General features: G+C 45.0%; 1 protein-coding gene across 2 annotated transcripts in view; it reads right to left on the bottom strand.

Annotated features, from left to right (window-relative positions):
• Nucleotides 1-20004, bottom strand: part of LOC124310189 (glutamate receptor ionotropic, kainate 2-like) — a 65703-nt gene that overhangs the window by 9277 nt on the left and 36422 nt on the right. The window contains exons 6-12 of one of the 2 annotated variants that reach the window (XM_046773982.1): nt 17951-18126; nt 17746-17799; nt 17512-17676; nt 9152-9304; nt 6230-6331; nt 5897-5998; nt 2924-3127 (exon numbers count right to left, since the gene is read on the bottom strand). In XM_046773982.1, the coding sequence (XP_046629938.1) occupies nt 2924-3127; nt 5897-5998; nt 6230-6331; nt 9152-9304; nt 17512-17676; nt 17746-17799; nt 17951-18126 (956 nt within the window). Of the gene's footprint in view, nt 1-1665; nt 1870-2923; nt 3128-5896; nt 5999-6229; nt 6332-9151; nt 9305-17511; nt 17677-17745; nt 17800-17950; nt 18127-20004 lie in introns of both variants that reach the window. The other variant, XM_046773981.1, reaches the window with a different exon arrangement.

The following is a 20004-nucleotide window of genomic DNA, read 5'->3' as shown; positions in this document are numbered from 1 at the left end:
AGTGAATTACTAACGACCGAACGGTCCGTTATCTGCGACAATTCAGTGCGCATGCGTTGAAATCCAAGAGCAGTTCTTTGCCATGATGACCAACCGTCGTGAACGTAAGCTTCAAAATTTGTGACATTACTTACATGGCGGGGAACTGTTATCTAAACTTATGACGGTTGGTTATCCTGGTAAACAATTGCTCTCGTATAGTAACGCATGCGCGTTAAATTGTCGCAGATAACGGACCATTCCGTCGTTAGTAATTCACTCTGTATATGCCTGATGCAAGGTTTCAAGTTTATTAACATCAAGGTTTAGGGAAGTGCTGAAAAAAAAAATTAGACCGATCGATAAAATGCTGACAGTCGATGCAGTAAAATGAATTTTATAGTTAGACCTGGATTCAATTCCGATGATTGATTAATTTTTCCCCGCCCAGTCGATAAGACAGTATTATTGCAAGAGCTGGTCGACCGCAAGCGTCAAATTGAACCAATACGATGGTTCGCTAATTCTAGATCAATATAACAGAATGGAGATGAGCCTTGTTAGAAGTAGTTCACAGCAACGAAACCGCGCGACCCGCGTACGTTTCTACAATTCAAATCTGTATCATTTTCGCCATATGATTGAGCTGTATAAACATGGATCGAGTAGGAATGGTAGGAGAGCGAGTCCTCGAGGTCATTGGTATGCAAATGGATTCCGATTCGCTGCCGTGCACCGCCTAACTTTTGCGTTGATGTGCAGTAATACTGCAGGTCCGTCGTTGCGGTCGCGATTCCGCGGGGACGCGGATGAAACGCTAATTCAGACCGCGTGCAAAGCGAAGGCGAAACTTTCCGCACAATTTCAAAACTCTTTCCGGGACTCTTTTTTCCAGGATCGCGATTTTAACGAACCCGAGTGATTAACGAGTCGGCAGAATTTGCCGTTCTCCGTTGGCTGACTCGTCTTTCAACAAATGTTGTCGAAACGAGCTACCATGTTTACGTATATTTTTATTAATTTATTCAATTTACTATCGTTATCGTCGGGTTCGCGTTCAGTTTATTCCGCACGGTGAACCAAACTCTGAAATCCCGGCAACTAATCCTCGTCTATCGTCAACGCGAGTTTGATCACATTTTAATTGGCCAATTGGAAAGAGGAGAAACTTTTACTCTCGGAGCTTGTACGTATGCACACACTGTCGGTCACTTGCTTCACGCCATGTTCCTTTTACGGCCACTCGTCCGGTTAGCCATTAAATATATGTACCAAGCCACACATTGCCGCAGGCCTCCCGACTGCACATAGAAAACAACGATCGTGTCGAACACGGAGAATTCTCAATTGGACGTCGTAGCCACCGTCTGGTCTGGGTTTAATCCCAGGCACATGGGAATCGCTCTATTATACGCCTATAGAACAAGCGTGCCATAATAAGTGTAGAAACGAAAGAGCAGGAGAAACTGAAAGCCAAAGCAAACGGCAAATAGGGTGGTTTACTGCACTTTGGGGAATCGGTCTTTAGCTACTCCGCATGCAAGTGGTTCTTACGCCGAGTGGGAGTTAAAATACCTGTTGGAATTGACGTGTTAAATCGCCGGATTCAACCAGCGCGACGTACGGACTCGGGCGACTTACCTGGAGGATAGATCGCAGGGTTTCCCCGATTATCCGAGGACTCACCTTGTCCATGAGCTGACGAACGATGCCGTTCCATTCGCCGGTCTCGTAGTTGTAGACGCCGTACTTGCCGTCGGGGACGAGTTCGATTCTGTAAGTGAATCCGACCATCTTAGCGATCTCCTTGAGAAGATCGATGCAGAATCCCTCGTACCTCGAATTTCCGGTGAGGTTCGCCTGCGCCCCGAGCATCACGTATGGCTGCTCCTACGGGGATCAGAAGAAAGGAATCCTGGAGGACTAGCGATGCTGAAGGGACGCGTGGTCCCAACCCTCCGTCCCAAGCCGCGGCTCGAGTTAATAAGCGAGGAGGAGAGAAACGACAAACGAAAATAGAAGAAAAAGAGAAAATAGGCGGGAGGAACACGCGGGAAACACGCAATTCTCACCAGACGACGATCCGCCCGCTGCACCTTAACTTCTAGACTCGCCGTTTCTACCGACTACCCAATTCATTCTACCGCCGGTTTTGTGACCTGTAAGATTAACATCCCGCAGCTATGAAACACGCGACTGCGGGTCGTGATGTTTTTCTATTATTTTTAACGGTGGTCCGGGCACTTTTTCACCAGTTCTGGACGCCGCACCGGCTGACCCTCCATGCGAGTCAGACCAGGTCGACGGGGCTGATGGGTGAAAAAATGTTCTCCAATTTTGAAGATGATATTTCACGGCGTATTGAAGAAGACGTCGGCGAAGCTATTCGTTACCCAGATGAAAATCGGACGGTATACCTTCTTCACGATGATTACCCGGCCGTATATAAGCGGAGCGTAAAATCCAAAGTAACGTAGGGAATAAAAGAAACGTCTGTAACATGATTTAGAAATGTTGGCAAGAATCCCGACGACGTTAGAATACACAAGATACTTGGGGCATGGATAACGTGAAAGTGCGAGTGGTAATTCAACTTATATACCATTGTAACAATCGTGTTGTATTACACCGGTCTACTTTACTTTAGCTTCGAACGAGTGTGTGACGGGTGGTAATGGGAGGAGAAAATCCCTAGCGTTGGGTCAAAGGTCAAGCTAAGACCGTAGCCTAGGAGGAGGGCGAGGTTGTGTCGAGGGGTGGTGAAGAACAAGAGGGGGGTGTGGGGGGTTAGTGCGTGTCGTGCGTATACGTGTACTGTATATAAGCGGCGAGAGGAGGAAAAACGACGTGAGAGAGTGAGCGAAGAAGGCGCGAAGGCGCGGTTCTTCCAAGTCTTACGGATAACGAAAGGGGGAAGAAATGAAACGAACAAACCAAATCGTACATGTCGCATGAGCTCATTGACGATGCCGTTCCACTCGCCTGTCTCGGGGTCCCTCGCCCCGTATTTCCGGTCCGGAACCAGCTCCATTCGATACGAGAATCCGACCTCCTTGGCGAGCACTTTGAGCAGGTCGACGCAAAATCCGTAAAACCGTGAATTCCCCGTATAATTTTTCTCGTAATGCATCATCACGTAGGGCGTCTCCTGCGCAGGCCAAGTTCCATCGTATCAGGCGTTTTGACGGGAAGTTAAACGGTCGTTCGGTTTCGTTCGGGGAGATGACGCGTCATGGAAAACAAAGGTTTAAAATCGTGACTGACAGTTATCACAGTTTAAAAATAAAATCGTCAGCCTCTCGCTGCAACGATAATTCGCACGGTGCAATCAATTTCCGCTTTCTCAGCCCTCTGTTCTCACGCGGCTCGAATTTAACGGCGAATTTATAAGAGCGAACGCACTTTTCGACTCTCGATACACAACCGAATGACGATTTTTCAATACGTTCACCACGTCGAGTCTGCCGAAGCTTCCGCGCTTCCAAACTTCATTCCGCGTTTCGTTTTGCACGGGCATTAATCTTTCGCGTCCTTTTGCCGCTGCTCAAAGGCAATTGCGGCAGCGGGATAAACCAGTTTTTACGATCAGTGAGCCGCTCACTCGTGCTAATATCGTGTACCTTTGGCTATCCGGATCAGCACAGGCTGGAAAACTACTCGCGTGATACGATTGAAATCCCGGAATCGAATTGACCTCAAAAAAGCCTATTTGCACTGAAAGGGATAGAAGAGAGAGTGAGAGAGAGAGAGAGAGAGAGAGAAGGGAGAAGGGAAAAGGGAGAAGGGGCGAAGAATCATTCGCAATGCAGACTCCTCGGCTCCATCCGATTCCTCAAACATAAATCAGAGCTGTGTGCGTGGTGCGGTTCGTGCGGAAAATACGTTTTCTCATGGTACAATATTTACGCCTCTCGGCTATCGATAACGAAACGAAAACTAATATTTGACGTGAGCCTTGGCGGTAAAATTGATGCCGGACTTTAATTCGCACGACAGAAAATTACCGGCCTAACTTATATATGTGCATAGCAGGTATACGTATATAGTGCTGCATGGGGGCGGTGAAAAAGGGGGCTTGAAATATGGCGGCATCAATTAGAGAACCGCGGGGCTTGAGGATTTATAATATATATATATATATATCCGTGTGAGAAATGGCCCGAAAGAAGTTTTAATTCAAGTTTTTGTTTATTTTTATTTTTTACTCCGGCTCGATTTTTCTTATTATTCGTCTTTTTTTCAAAAGCGGAATCAGGAGCGGGAACGGGAATGGAAAATAGAATCGCGCGATTTCATTTTAGCCGAGCAGCGGTGAGAAAATGCCTGCAAAAGTTTTCCACCCCTTTTCTCGACCTCCTGCAAATTATCCATGTAGTACCTACACTTGTTCGTACTTTCGCACGTACAACCTATACCTATACATCCGCATAACGATCGGGTCGGAAAATACTTGCGGGTGAAGTAAATGCCCGAATAAAAATAAAAATCAAGAGTAACAAGAGGAAGTAAACGTGTGAGAATGAACGAAAGAAAGAGTAAGGCTGAAAAATCTCCACTCAATTCTCGTCTCCGTCTACATACCTGGAAGATCTTAAACCCGGTATTGAATATCGATTCCCAACCATCTTTTGTCACCTAGGCGTCGAAGGAAATGCGGTGCGGAGCGTATTACAGACCTTACATCGGGTTTACGTTGCAGTCAATTGTAACCGGCTTGGAGAGTCCGTAATCCTTGGTTACGAGGTTGAACGTAATCACGAGGTCCGGTTGTCACCGCCAAGAACGGTAACGACGTTGAAAAAAAGTAGAATCGATCCAAGGTCTAATGAAAAGGAAAAAGGAAAGGGGGGGTGGAGGATTTTGATCGTCGCGAGCTCTCGTCGGGGCAATGAATTTTTCTACGGTATAAATTTCGGCCGAAATTCGAGACGGGGTGAAATTTAAACGGGAATATGGAGGACCTAAGTGAGTTATCCCGGGTCAAGCCTGATCGCGGGGGATGGTTTTCGGCCTGAGGTTTGCAGCCGAAGGAGAACGCTGCGAGGCTGAGTGGCAAAATGGGGCTCCGGCTATTATCCTAGGGGATGATTTCCCACGGGTTGAGGGGTATGCGCGGACCTTCGGCCCACCTTTTCGCTTTACCTTCGCCTTCGCCCACGCGACTTCGGCTCTGTGCCCGATTCTCTGGAAATGAATTTATATACGAGGAGGATTTTCCTCGTCCGAAGTAATTGATCGATGCTTTTTCCCGGGGCAATTGTCCTCATCCTCCTTAGTCCAGGACGGAATTTCTCCCTTGTTTCAATCCGTGTATTACGTATTTCCAACCAATTTGTCCGGTCAAATATAAACGTCAATCAGAAGCGCGTCTCTATCTCTCCGCTGATTACCGATAACAAGCTTAGAATTAACATTTTACTTTCCTTCCTGTTACCGACTGACGGACTGTAAAGTATTACGTAAAGACTTGGCTATTTTTTAATCGGACCAAGGGATTATAGACCCTCCATCGATTGATGAAAGACGAACATTGAGACTGCGTAAGACTTCGAATGACTTTAAGTCACTTATTATTATATACAGGAGTTCAAGTGATTTCGCGTAATATGGCTTCTAGGTGATATTCTAATCCGGAGGTTATAAAAAAGACTTCGCACCTATCGGATACGGGGTTGTTAGTTTTTTTTTTTTTTTCATCTTCTTCCTTCTTCTCACATTGTTTTTTTTTTTTTTTTCCTTCGCATTAACAAGCGCCGACGACGAAGGTAAGAGGGGATTGAATTTGCAGGGCGGAATCGTCGTCCGCGAAGTACGTAACGATTTCGTCATTTCATTTTGGCTCATTTGCCGAATTTTCGAGGAAACGAGGAACGACGAAAAATATAAAGGTACGGATCCATCGCCGGTCTTGACTTACCAAAATTGTTATGACGACGAGGGTAACGTTGGCGATTCCTGGCTCGAAGAAAGCCGCCCTGTCGGTGACGTTGATGCCGGAACCTGGTCGCCATTCGCCCACCTGCGCAGGTCAATTTTACGATTTAAAAGCCAGCCGAGGTATATGATAATAAAATCGAGGGTGGAAGCGAGCTGCTGCTTGGGAATGAAAGAAAATAAAACGAAATATCTCGTCGGCCGCGAGTTCGAGTATAAACTCGACTCGTCAAAAGTATATACACATAATATTTTATACACATCGTACCAGCAACCGCTGTTATTACGGCGTTATAAAAAATAGCATCGGTTTTACCTTGACGAGCGAGTGCTGCTTGAGTTTGAGTAAATCGAGTTTGAACTGAATGCGGCGTCCCTCTTTGAACTCTATCGGTCCAGAAATTCCCTTCAGCTCAACCTGCAAAGGAAAGAAATAACCATCGATTAAAACGCTAAACTGAATATTTTCGACCAATTACCCGAAGGTCAAAGTCAATTTATGACTTTGGGGCCCGGGTGAAAAAGAGAAGAGGAGAGAGTTGGGAGCAGGCCTCATATAAAAATACTCCTCGAGTATATCATTTTGAATATAATATACATCCTCCTTCCATCTTCCCCCCATCCCGAGCTTTATAATCCTGTTTCAGACGGCATTGGCTCCCGGCACGTCCTCGCAGCCAGGATCGCGCGTTGAAAGCTGCGTCGCAGGAGGATTACAAGCCCGTAAACCTGAAAGGCTTTGCCGTTTCCCCGACAGGAAGTGCAAGGTGCGCTTGCTGTATAAAGCAGCCCGGTATCGAGGGTGGAAGTGAGAGGGTAGGGAATAAAAGTGCACCTACAGTTCCACTCGCGATATCTACGTCATTAAATATTTTTACACCCCTTACTCCGTGCAGCTGCGTTCCGATCCTGATCCTCACGGAGTGCCGAAGACGTTGCGCGAGTTAAGCGCCACGCCGGAGTGAAATACCGGAGGAATGGTCAAACGTGAGGAAAACGGCGGCAGGTTTTCGCTCTCTAAGTTCCTGATTTCTCGCGGAAACTGAGAATTCTATCCTTGACAATCGATTCAAGGACGACGACGGATTGACAGACTCTCTAGGAGAGCAGAATTTGAGGGTGAGAAACTTTGACGATAATTTCAAGCGCGTTTAAGGAGGATGCAATTTTCATGCGGAAAGTTTTGGTAGGCACACACCGTACAGTCGCATAAGTACCTAACCACGTAGTAATTTGAACAAGCGTTGTGCTAAGACTGATGCGGTAATGCCTCCGAGTCACGTGCGGCAAGTTTTTAGCATTAATAGGTAGACAAATTTACAGCAAGTTGACTGTTGAGCTTCAGTTTCTTGGCGCCGAGAACGTGTTGGGGATACGTAATTACTCTCGGAGAATTACGGAGAGAGAGTACAGGGATGAAAAGTACAGCGAACGCGGTGAGAAGCAGAAGGAAAGTATACCTTATGCGGGACTTCCCTAATCAGCACTGCGAATCCAGACATAAGAGAGCCAAGACGTTGGCGAAATAATTGGACTCGATTTCAGATCTCGTCTATTAATTTCTCCGTTAAAACGGATCCATGATTTCTACAACAAAAATATTTAACGAATCGGACTGAGAATATCTTCGAAGGAATCGAGGACGCAGTTTCCGTTTCTCTGTATTTTCTTTTCGCATTAAGATTGGCTTGACTATCGAAAAGGGTTCCGAATGATACGTCGAGGTCAAAGTGTGAGGGTCACGGGTGGGTGGAAAGGAACGTGAGAGTTTAAGGGGGCAGCACTATACCGTGAAATCTGATCGCTCGGGTTCGTACGGTTGAAAGGAACTGCTCTTGAAAAAGAATCCGGCTGAATAAAATCCGCGAAATTTTTACGGACAAACGTTTGTGCGTCAGCGTTTTGCTGCAATTACCACGGTCAATGCTCGACTCGCAAAAATCGTCACATATTCCAAGCCGCAAAATTGCTGAACCTGGATTTTCACTGTTTGAATTACGGTTGTAGCGGGAGTAATTTCGTTCCAATAAACCCAGTGTTTCGCAAGGATTGAATGAGCAATTAGTGAATCGTAATTGCAGAAATCGCTCGGGTCAACGAATTTCGAAATATCGACACGCCCGCGGGAAGGCTGGAAATTTTGTCTCGAATTTTTCTAACGCTCAAGACGAGGGATTGACCGTGGCCATTAGTCGGCCAGAGTGCCACTAAAAGTGACGGCGTGTTCAGCGGGTTATGTGGGTTGGGTTTCACACGTCACGGGAGGATTTATGCGGGGATTCTGGCGGGGACATTTTCGGGACCGTATATCAAGGTATTAAAATGAACAATTCATACAGCCGGCAGAAATTTATTCGGTATGCGGAAGTGCGGACACAATTACAATCGCGCCATTTCATTCACAGCTTTTTCCCGAGGGGCTGTTAACTTACGGATCATGTGACAAACGATTTCCAACGATTCGAAGCTGTTGAAAAATTAGATTAAACTCTTTCAAACTTATTTCAATCAGTTTTCAATGATTTTTAAGCGATTTCGAGTAATCTCAAGCCAGTTCAAGACGGTTACAAACGATTCTGAACGATTTTAAAGTGGTTTCAAGCGATTAATAGCGGTCTTAAAGTTATCACAAATAATTTCAAACTAAGTTCAAAGAGTGCCGAACAATTTTAAAAGGTTCAAAACGGTTTGAATACGATTTCGAACGGTATGAAGCTGTTGAAAAATGATTCCAAGCTTTTTCAAATCGAGATCGATGTAAGGTTTCGAGTAATTTTAAGTCGTTTTGAAACGGTTTCAAACAGTCTCAAGTTAGTCTGAAGTGGTTTGAAGCGATTACCACTGGTCTCGGAATGATTGCAAACGGTGTGAAACTAATTTCAAGGGGTTCTGAACGACTTGAAAGAGTTCAAAGAGGTTTGAAAATAATGTCAAACAGTTTCGAACTAATTTCAACGGGTTTCAAGAAGTTGTGAACGATTTATAAATAATTTCAAAACGAATTAGAAAGATTTTAGGCGACTCAACGGTAAATAGCGATGAATACAGGAAGCGAGTTCGGTACTTTTTTCGGATTTATGCAGCCAATGGACCTCGGCTCCGGTGCGGAACGGCGATTGTCCCGGGCATTGAACGAAGCCCAGACTAGAAATCGTGGGCCGTTGAACCGGCGATTTACGCGGGTGGATTTTGCGATGCTCGAGTGCCATTCGGGGAAGAATAATTACCAGCTACTCACCGAGTTTATGTAGTTGATAAGGGAGAGGCCACCGTCCCATGGGTGTTCCAGCTCGCAAGATAAATTCGCTGGGCGAAGGGCGTGCGATTGTTCCAGGGTCCTGAGGCCCACGGCGAAAACCTGGACGCTGTCGTACATCAGGGCTGGTTCCGCCTGAAAATTCGAACGTTTCAAGACGAGCCTGACTGTTCGGAGGACGAAACGAGACGGGAAGAAATCCGAGCGAGCAGCCGATAGGCGAGCTTGGCCAGATTTCCACCGCAATATTTCATCGCGGTCAATCGGTCTCCGGCCGAAATCAGCTCTCGAAACTTTGCTAATTAAATTTTCTCAGGTATAAATTCGCAGGGTGCGCAGGCTGTTCGGTAGAAAAGTTACCAGCCGCCGCCTCAAGCCGCCTCTTCCTTCGGCTTGGAATTAAATTGACACACGGGTCGGCCTCAACTTTGATCAACCCTGTAATTAAGGGTCGTATATACGTACCTCCCTACCTACGTACAAGGGAAGAGGCAAGGGCGGCACCGACTCGACGCCTTTTAATAAGCGGCACGAAAGGGGTCGGGTGGAGAAAACTCGGTGTCGCCGGTTGGAAATTTCCGGTAAATCACAGGGTCGCCTTCTAGGGTACTTGAGGGGTCGAAGGTCGGCGTTTGGCCGAGGAGAAAAAATAATAAGAGGCGGAAGTGACGCTTCGCGTTCCGCGAATGTCAAAACAAGTCTCTAACCTTCCTTCAATATTCTCTCCCTCCCACCCCCCACCCCCCCCCTCCCCCCCCCCCCCCTCCCTGCGTTATAGGTAAATGATGCTGCACTTTCGACTAGCTGCCAATGCAAACAGGTTTACACGCTCCGAGCTCCACGGGTTTACGCATCCTCGGTACGTGGATCCAAAGGAAGCCTCCAGACTATGGAATCTTTGCGAAATCTCGCAGGAGACGCTCCTCTCCCTGTCCTTCCATCCTCGCTGTGTACATATATGGTATACTCGTACGTACCTACGTGATCAACATACCAGTTAAACGTACGGCAAACTTCCTCAGAGGTCGATGTCGCGTTTAATCATTCAAGATTTCGGTTTACGTGAAAGTTTCATCCGTTTGTTACGTCGATTTTTTATACAAAATTAGCGTAATTTGTTGGTAAAATTTTTGAGAAAATATATATCTGGAGAACTTATAAACCGTTCAGCCGGGCAAAAAAGCGCAAACTGCCAAGGCTTTTCGGAAAATCCGTCGCGGATATTTCCTCGACGATAGATTCTCTCTGGTGCACTTCCTAGCCTTTGAGTTTGCGAATTGCAAGCACTCGTTTGCCGCCTTGATCTCCGTTTCGAACAACGTTTGCACTGGTGTACCACTCTGCGGTACGCGAGGCAACGTGTTACTTGAGTCCGGATTTAATTAGTCACCGCGTGTAACCAGCAGCAGCGACGTCGTGTTTCGCGAATCTCTGGAGAATGTATTTACGAGACTGCGGTTTAAAACAGAACAGACTCATTATCCGAGTATGTACTTAATGCGAAGCTCAAAAACTTTTCCCACACTCTCGGCAATTTTGACGGTAAAAATTTGCCCGGAGGATCAAGTCCCGCAAAATATACGTATATTCACTCGTCAGAGAAAAACGAAAAGTGTCGTCAAGAAGGGGGAGAAAATACGCAATAAAACAGGGTGATGAAAGTCTTTTGAAGGAAAAAGTTTCCGAGGTTTGTCCGCAAGTTTTGTAATGCTGCTGAGGTGTCGAATTTATACGGTATGATTCTCACGTGAGGAAGGATCAAGTTTCGGTTTTCATTCACTCGCAAAAGGAGCATTCCGACACTTTCTCACAATCGAAACCAATGACTACTATACGTGTATATTTTTTTCTAAAGTCAAGCATCGTTGTTGTAGAAGAGACAAATCTTCTTTAACCCTTTGCGGACCAGCATATCATGTATATGAGACACCTTTTTTGAATCGAATGTTCCAATTTACCTTCAATTTTTCAGATATCGCTGTCATTTTTTTTGCATAATTGGACTTCTCAAATTCCGATGTTGATTTTTTAAGAGGGATTATGATAATTCCGCGAACATAGTGAACGCCACAAATAAACAAAGTGTTGAAAATGCGTCTTTTTACGGAATACATGTAATTGTGGGAAGGTTACGAGGACAAGGTAAGTGGAACTCGATCTTGTGATCTTGTGTTTTTGGAGTCAATAAAGCCGAATCGGTCGTCAAAATTTCGAAATTCAAAGTAACGGATCTAATATGGCGAACTGAAGATATAAAAATTGATCCAATTTGCTCGAAATTCGTTGCTCAATGTTTTTCGGGGTTGCTGAAAACGAATGTGACATCAGAAATTCAGGTTCGTTGTCAGTGTTCCCAAAAATTCTCGAGGAACGAGCTCCAAGAAATTCGGATCAATTTTCATATTTTCAGTCGGCCATATTAGATCGGCCAGTTTGAATTTTGAAAATTTCTCCTAGGAAAAGCGTACGATTCAAAGGGTTATCAAGGGCTTCTAAACGGACGCGTTTCGCCCTCCACCCCCTTCGCCGGTTTCGCCGCCACCCCGGCGTCGGCCGGAGCCTAGATCTAGGACTCGGGCGTCACTTAGAAGGTCCTGAGACCCGGGCATTGCAGCGGCGTCAGTAGGGGTGGATTGATAACGACACCGAACAGCGTAGAGACGCCGGAGCTCGAGGGATGTGGTCGAGGGTTAAATAGCGTCCTTTCGTCTGACTCGTCGGTTTGTTTGAGTCGCTTCAAATTGGGTTACAGCTGGTTTATTCAGCCGTTCGATGAGCCGCGGGGTTGTTTAGGGCGGCTTTCCTCCCCAGACGAATTAAGCGTAAGCTTGTTAAATTTCTAGAGCCTAATTCACTTGCGGCGCGAAGATATCGAGTGATGTTTATTTCATCGAAGCTTAGCTGCCGAATCGAGACCTTATCTTCTGCAGTTTCCTTTTCCCGAATTCGCGAATGCGCCTCTAAAGGGGCAATTAAATTCAAATTTGAGAGGCTGCAGTTGTCGGTCGCAAAGGGGGTGGTTCGAAACCCCCGAACATTGCCTCTCGCGATGCAAATTTATTCAAAAAATTTTAGAAATTCCGGGTTATCTGAACTCGAAAGCTGCACGCATCTCGAACCTCTGAATCGCTTTCTCACTCTGCGTTATTTATCTTTGAATTCAGCATCCAAACATCTCAGCGAAGATTTATTTACGTCAAGTTTCCCTCCGCGAAGGCGATATGGTTTTAGTTTTTAAAATATCTTCACCAACGATTCTCAAGTACGGAAAAACAGGCACAGGAAAAATTTCCGCTGAAAAACACACACGCTCAAAATTAACGAACGTTTTTTTGTTTTTTTTTTTCGAGAAATAAACGAAAGCGGACTTTGGCTCGCTTGGAGGGTCGATGAATTTCATCCCCGGCCACCCCTTGGCACGGGAAATATCAAGAGAACGTAGTTTGCGAGTGAAGCTGCAGCAGTCAAAGGTTCGTAAATATTAATCGAGTTTCCAGTAGTTTTGCAACGTCAAATCGTCGCGAGTCTCGTCGCAGCACGCGCCCGAGTCATTCCGTCGTGGATCCCTAATGGCTATGAAATTTACATCGATATGAATAATACGAGCCGTTCCCTCTCCGGCTTGCTCGGCACGATTTAGCCGCTGAATGGTTGGCAGTCAAGGTATTATTCGCGAATTATTAGAATACGTCAGGCTATCATCAATTATTGTAAATTATTCACTTGATCGCTGTATTAAATTACCGCAGCGTCCGTTATAACGTCCGTACTTATTCCGTTTTCGTTTTATTTTTCTCATCTCTCTCCACGCAGCTGGTTAATGGAAGAAAGATGAAATGGAGAGTTCATGCAAACAAAAATATTTTACGGTATTTCTTCGGCAGTTACTTATTTTCCATTTCGCTCGTTTTTCGTTCGTCGATAAGTGCGGACTTGGGAAAAGCTGTTCGAAGAGGGTGCAAGAAGGAATGCAGCGAAGACCGTCGAGATGCGTTATCACCTGCGGAAAATCCAGTTGTCGTTAAATAAATTGACTTTTATTTTCATCTTGTGCATATAGATAACGGTATTAGCATTTAGAGCGCAATGAAAGTAAGAACGGGACATTCTTTCCGCATTTCGTTCTTTTTTTATTCGCCTTCCTTTTCGCCCTCGGCGAGTAAATTTCATTTTCAAACCGGTAGACGCGCGCTTCTGCGAGTCTGCTGTGCTCTTGTTTTTCGTTTTTTGCTGGAGGAAAAAAATTGAGATCAATCTCCGTGAGCCTTATCTTTGTTACTTCCGTATTTCTTTCTCTCTCTCTTTCTCTTTCTCTCTCTCTCTTTCCTTATCTTTTTCATCCCTCTCATTTATACCTTATTTCCGATGTTGCACCGAAAACTTTTCGTATTATTAAAAAAGATGTGAAAAATTGTATAATCCTCGTACAGCAGCAGCAGCATCGGACGGCAATCAATTTTCACGTTGAAAAAACTTTTCTCCCTAATAGCAGCGTTAGATTTTCAAGAGAAAAATTGAGGCAAGAAAGAGAGGTAGAATAAAAAAAAAACGCGTTTGAATTAACGTAATTTACGAAGCTCTTTAACTGGCATTTAAGCGTTAGAGGGGATGATTTTTCCCCACCCCTATGTAAGGAATATTCCCACATTATACACGTACGGGGGTGACTGTAGGTGTGTGTTTGCGTACACGCCTCGGCCTGCAAGCTCGGTGAAAACGAAAATGTAAATTTTCGAGCACCCCTCGGATTTTCTAGGGTTGAAATTGTCGTCACGGCTCGTTGGTCACGGGTAATAACAACAAGGGGAAAAAAATAAATAAATGAATTAAAAAAAAGAAAAAAAAAATATGAAACCGGCCAATGAAAAATGAAAAAATAAGTATAAATTTTAAGGGGATGATACCGCGTGCACGCCGAACTTCGGCCTGGTATCGACAAGTCGTGGGGGGTAAGAGCTGTTTGATTCAGGAAAAGCAGCGAGGAGGAACGAGGGAAAATGGGAAAAAGGTGGGTGGGGGCGTAAGAAAGAGGTTAGGGAGGGGGGGAGGCGAAGTTGGCGCACGTGACAAATAAAATAATAAAATCCTTCGAGTGCGAGATATCGCGGCATGATTTATGGGGAAAATGGCAAAGGTTAGCCGGTGGAACGGTAATTCCGTGATTCAGTGCGGCGACGTATGGAAGGCGGAGAGATTCTCGTACATATGTACACATAAGATTCGGGTTGTTGGTTCGTTTGGTTTTAATTTTATTTTTCTCCTTTATTCTTATTCGGCTCGATTTTTATATCTTGAGCGCGGTTTCTTCCGTCGACGCGAATTCTTTCGAGATCGGTAAAACCCCCACCATTACCGATGTCGTTCTAGCATTTACGTTACATAACTGTACGTACGTATTACGTATGTAACGAGGAATTTTTCACTCGGTCGCATCAACGCAAATTGAATCACTCGCAGCCTCGTCCCCGCGACGTCCCGGCTTTGGGAAAAAGAAGGAGACGCGGAACCGCCACCATTTTTAGAGGTAAGTAATTTTTCGAGATAAGTAGACGCGGTCTCTTGAGGGGATTCTTCGATAACAAATTTTCACGCTGCCTTCGAGCCTCGCTCAAAGACCGAGTTGGAATCAGTATTTCAAAGACGGAGAGACGGAGGATAAGAAAATCGAATTTTCTCCATCCAAAATCTGACGTCGTTCCCAGTAATCCAACTTTCCACAGTCTGCATCCATCGCTTGTCCCTCGAATTTCACAAAACAAGAAATGTAAATTTCGAGGGTATAAATTTGAAATATTGCGTAGAAAATATCGGTTCTTCCAAGGTCGCCGAACAATTTTCATCCTAGTTCTTTATCTCTCCGTGTGGAAACGATTTAGTGTTGTTATAAAAAATTTTCGGATGCTTCGCAGACGTCTGCTGACTTTTTTCCCCGCTGCAGGCGCGAGAATAAGAAGACGATACAGAAAATTCGCAAAAGGTGCTAGATGTACCTACGCGTCGAGGTTCGGGAGTTTTGTTGTATAAGACTGAAATCAGGAGTATAAGGTATACCTACAGCCGGGGAATCAGTATGCGACTCGAGTTCCTCGGCACGTGCCCGTGTCTAACTCGCAAGCGTTATATATCTGTCTGTCTGTCTGTCTGTCTGTGCAGCGGGTGTAGGCGGGTGTATTTTTCTCCGACTCTTTTCTCCGCGGTACGTTTTCCGCCAGCGTCTTTTCGCCCCAGGTACAACTTTTTCCCTCCATCTCACCGCGGGCTTTCCTAGATCTTGATATATATACACATCTCTCTCTCTCTCTCTCTCTCTCTCTCTCTCTTCAGCCGCATTCTCCGAGCGACCCCCTCCCCCTCCGCCCCTCTAGTTTTCCTTTTTGCCCCGCGACGCGTTTAGCGCCAGACAGACAGCCACAGACCATCCCATCCCGCACCTTCGTATCTTGGCTTTCTAGTCTCGCCTCTCAACTCCGATGCTCCAAAGTGCCGGAAATTATGCATGCGCCAACCGAACCAGTCCCGGATCTTTTCCTTTTACTTCTGCGGTGATGCTGCGGATGATTTGTAATTGCATGGAAGATATTTCGGGAGGGGGTGAGAAATTTTATGCGGGGAATGAAGTGAGAACGAGTCGAGAATAAGCCGCGTCCGCGGAAGAAAATTGGTGTGAAAAAAAAGAAAAGAGGTTGAAATAAAATGAAATAAAAATTGTTTAAATATATCAATGCGATACAATGAATACGCACCGATTCGCTGGACAGGAGAGGAACACCAGAGGGTGAATTTCGACGTTCGATTCAAACCTTTTATTTAAATCACAGCGTTTTTTTTTTACTTCTTTCACCCTCCCGCAACCCTTCTTTCAATTCTGCATCGGATACACACGAAGTGTAGCTTGCAGGCAGACAAGCGTGACGGATGGACCACCGGTCATGCATGTATACAATATGTATATGCATACATATATGTATGTATATGTATATACGTTGGTAGACACATGGCGAGTGGCAATTGGATCGGACAGACATCAACGTGAATTTTCATTCCCCTACCTACGCACCAGAGTTTGGAATTCAGTTAATTTTCAGAGAACGACATAGTTTTTGTGTTTTTTTTTAATTTTTTTTTTATTTTTATGCCGATAGCGCGACAAACAAACGAATTTTTCGAATGTTATTGTATTGCGAATTGCATGCAGGTGTATAGAGAAGAGTAAGAGAAGCCGAAAATAATTTACCATCTATTTATATGAATGCAGGAAATGGATATTTCATCGAATGAGGAAACGATACAATTTGGATATATTTTACAATCATGGAGAGAAGCACTAACGAAAATAACTCTACCGAAGACCTTATTTCGCGGATATCACCCCTGTTTACCGGAGCCCCCAAATTCAAACTGCGATAATAATATCCGCCAGAGTTATTAGCCATTATAACTTAGAGGACCGAGAAGGGGGCCGAAGAAAAGATGTAAATTTAAACGAATGGTGGAAATAGGGTGGAGTGGCCGAATCGATTCGACTATCCGTTTTTTCACCCCTCAAAAAACTTTGTTGTTTACGTTGCAGCGTTTCATAATCTCAAGAGGAAACTGAGAAGGATAAAAAACGGAACGACGCGACGGTGGCGTCTCGAAACTCCTGCGCCCAAGTTTTGAGTGTCTGCAAGCTTTGAGACTATTTCCGGAATCCCTTGCGCAATTACGCGCGGCGTGAGGCCGCGTCCGATTTTGGTTGGGGTGAGTATATACGTAATAGGGGACGAAGGGGAGGAGGAGGAAAATATCGCCAGAGGTGAGTTAGAGAATTTTAACAAGCCCGTCCCGGAATGGCCAAATTTACATTTCTTAATCCACCCCCAATTAAAACAATTTTCTCTGTAAGGCTTAATTGGGACAATTAGAATGCTCGCTAAGGTAAAACGGAGCCGTTGGAAAGCTGAAGGCTAAAACAGATCCGCGCGACCTTTGTATTTATTGGGTAAAATTTTTATCCTCGAGAAAACGCGAGAGGGAGATAGAAATTAAAGATTCGTTGGCGGTGACTTTCCTCCATGCGAATCGACACTGCGATGCTCGGCAAGAGCCGTGAATATCCTTTGCAAATATCCTCAAACGTCTGGTTATTTAATCCCATAAAATCTAACCAGGTAAGCGTTTACCCGCGTTTTCTACTTCTCGCACCATACCTCGACTTTCGACGGCGCATCGCGGTGAAATACGAAAGGTGAATTCCTCTCTCAAGCTCTCTAACACACCGTCGACTCGGAGCTTTTGGCCTCCGTCCATTTTTGCGATACGCCGCCGAAAACCGCGAGTATCGAGATTCGATCATCGCTCACCTGAATGACCCGAGATTTGTTGAGTATCGTGTTTCCGGTCTGTTGAAATTTCTCCATGTCCCTGAGTACGCCCCTGACCCCAACGTCGTCAGCGTCGACAAGTCGGAACGCGGTCATGTTGACGAAGTTGTACTTGAAGTCCTCGAGGTCGAACGTTTCGATGTCCTGAAACACGAAAGGTCATCGATTACCCGGGATCATCGAGCCCGCGCATTCTTTCACAAATATACTCACGAACGTTGCGAACAGATAGTGATAATTGTAGTCGTTCATCTGAAGCTGCAGTATCTGGAACACAGTTAATTCGTTCGGCGTCTGGGATCAAGTTGCAAGAACGGATCCATCCGCGTTCACTAATTGCGGGGTCGTCTCAACTTTGCTTTGCAAGTTTAGCTTAGTTTAGGGTTGTTGTCTAGTGTGGTTAGGGCCGGAACCTTACCGTTCGCAGAAAGTGGTGCATGTGCTCGGGCTTCGTGTCGACGACCAGGTTCCGTATCTCCTTCGTCTTGATCTCCGTGAGGACCTGACGATATGACTCGGGACCCGCCTGCCTCAGATGGATCTCCATGTCCCGGGACCTCGGACTGCGAACGAGCTCCCTGAGCTTAACGAGACCTGAGAACGGGGATGGCGACGAAGTCGTTTAACGAATGCAGATGTCACATTATATACGTAAATCGGAGAAGCGGACACTTGGAATGAAACGCAACACGTGGATCATATCGCTGTCAGTTAATGTTATCGCAAGCTGTACACAGTGCACGGTATAAGAATCGTCGGCGATACGAGGGTTCGATGTAAGACTTTTTCTTTTTCTTCTTTCTTTTTTTTTTGGTCCGGTTTCTAAGAGGGTATTGGCAGGTGGCGAAGTCGTTCGGTAATAACCCCGATACACCGACGGATCTTGGGGATGATATCTTTACGTCCGGACCTCGTAGGATCCGCATTACTCGCCGGGGAGCCGTATCTTTTCCTTACACTTTCTCTACGTCCAATTCCGCCACCCCCTGAGATGCAGGTTATCCTCAACGATTACGCAACGACGCCCACCCGCGGATTCAATATCCGAACGTTTCCTCTGCATGTTTACAATCTCGGTCATATTCGCGACACCGAACCGCTGATATTTCGGCTCGATGAATTCGCCGGTCGCGTTCGGAAAGCTGTCAAGACCCTCGTTCGGCTATAAAGAGTATTGTCAACTCCGTTCAACCGTTACTCCGAATCACTTTGGCCTGGATATTATAAGGACTTGGAACACAGGTCTGCAACCAGAATGCTGCACAGGTTTTTTTACACCGTTTCTTATGAATTTTTACTCACTGAAACCGGGACGAATAGTCAAACGATTACAATACGTCAGGTTTTTTTTTCAACTCTTGTTTCATTTTATTCAGAGTGAAACTCCCGCTCAACTCAAAATCTGGTATCCAATTCTTTGTTCTAAAAATCATACTCAAAAGTGACCATTTAGTTTCATCTAATATGTATTTGAGTGAGACGCGAGAATAAATACAAAAAGGGAAACAGAAAGTGGAAAGCGGAAGCGTGTTGAAGGTATCGAAGAGAAGAAGAAAAGGTTTCATCGGCAAAAAGAATGAATAGGGAATGTTAAGTACATTCCATGAAGAAATTGTATGGTTAAATTCATAAGAAATATTGTTTAGTCTGTTGCAATGAAATGATATTTTTTTCATTATTGCGATATTTTTTTTATGCAAACACTTGTAATCTGAAAAAATACTGTACGTTATCGAAGGGAATGAAAGTAATTTTTGGATTCAGCACTCTCGAAAACATCATTCACCAAAAATATCCCATGTAGCTGAAATAAAATCTTTTTTTGCAGATCAGTTTAATAAGCGATCGCAAATGCAAAAATTAACTGACCCGGTTCATCGTCAAGTAAGGTAAGTGTACCAGTTATTGACACGCTTAGACCGAGTTATTGACCCCTTTCATTTTCCAAAATTATAAATTGACGAAACAAATTGTGAATATCTGGATGACTAAAGCCAATTCCTACAGGGTTAGACACTGTGAATTTATTTTCCGACAATTTTGCAACTAAGGATCGAACAGATACAACCAAAAAAGGTAAATAATTGGGACAGGGTCAACAACTGGTCCACTTACCTTACCATTTTCCTAATCTTATCAGTCTTGAAGTACGGTAACAAGTCTTACACTGACCGATTGTTTGACGCGACTTTGATTATTCCTCGGTAATAACACGTTTCTTCTTATGGAGGGTAATTTACGAGGCTGGAAATGCAGGAGAGACGGCGACGGAAACACGCGCTTGAAAATATCGTTCAGGCGGTTTGAGAGGTCGCGAAATTACGTGACGTTGCGAATAGCTGTGCACCGCAAAGGTGTGAAACCTCCCTGCTATTCGAAGGGTCGAGGCGAGCAACTTTTTACCCAACCGACTGAATCCATTTGAAACTCCGTTGAACAAAACGAGCCGAACGTGACTTTTCCTTGTTTTTT

The sequence above is a fragment of the Neodiprion virginianus genome, chromosome 1, assembly GCF_021901495.1.
Source record: "Neodiprion virginianus isolate iyNeoVirg1 chromosome 1, iyNeoVirg1.1, whole genome shotgun sequence".
NCBI lineage: Eukaryota > Metazoa > Arthropoda > Insecta > Hymenoptera > Diprionidae > Neodiprion > Neodiprion virginianus.
Note: the sequence above shows the minus strand (reverse complement) of the source record. Positions and strands in the feature narration are given on the sequence as shown.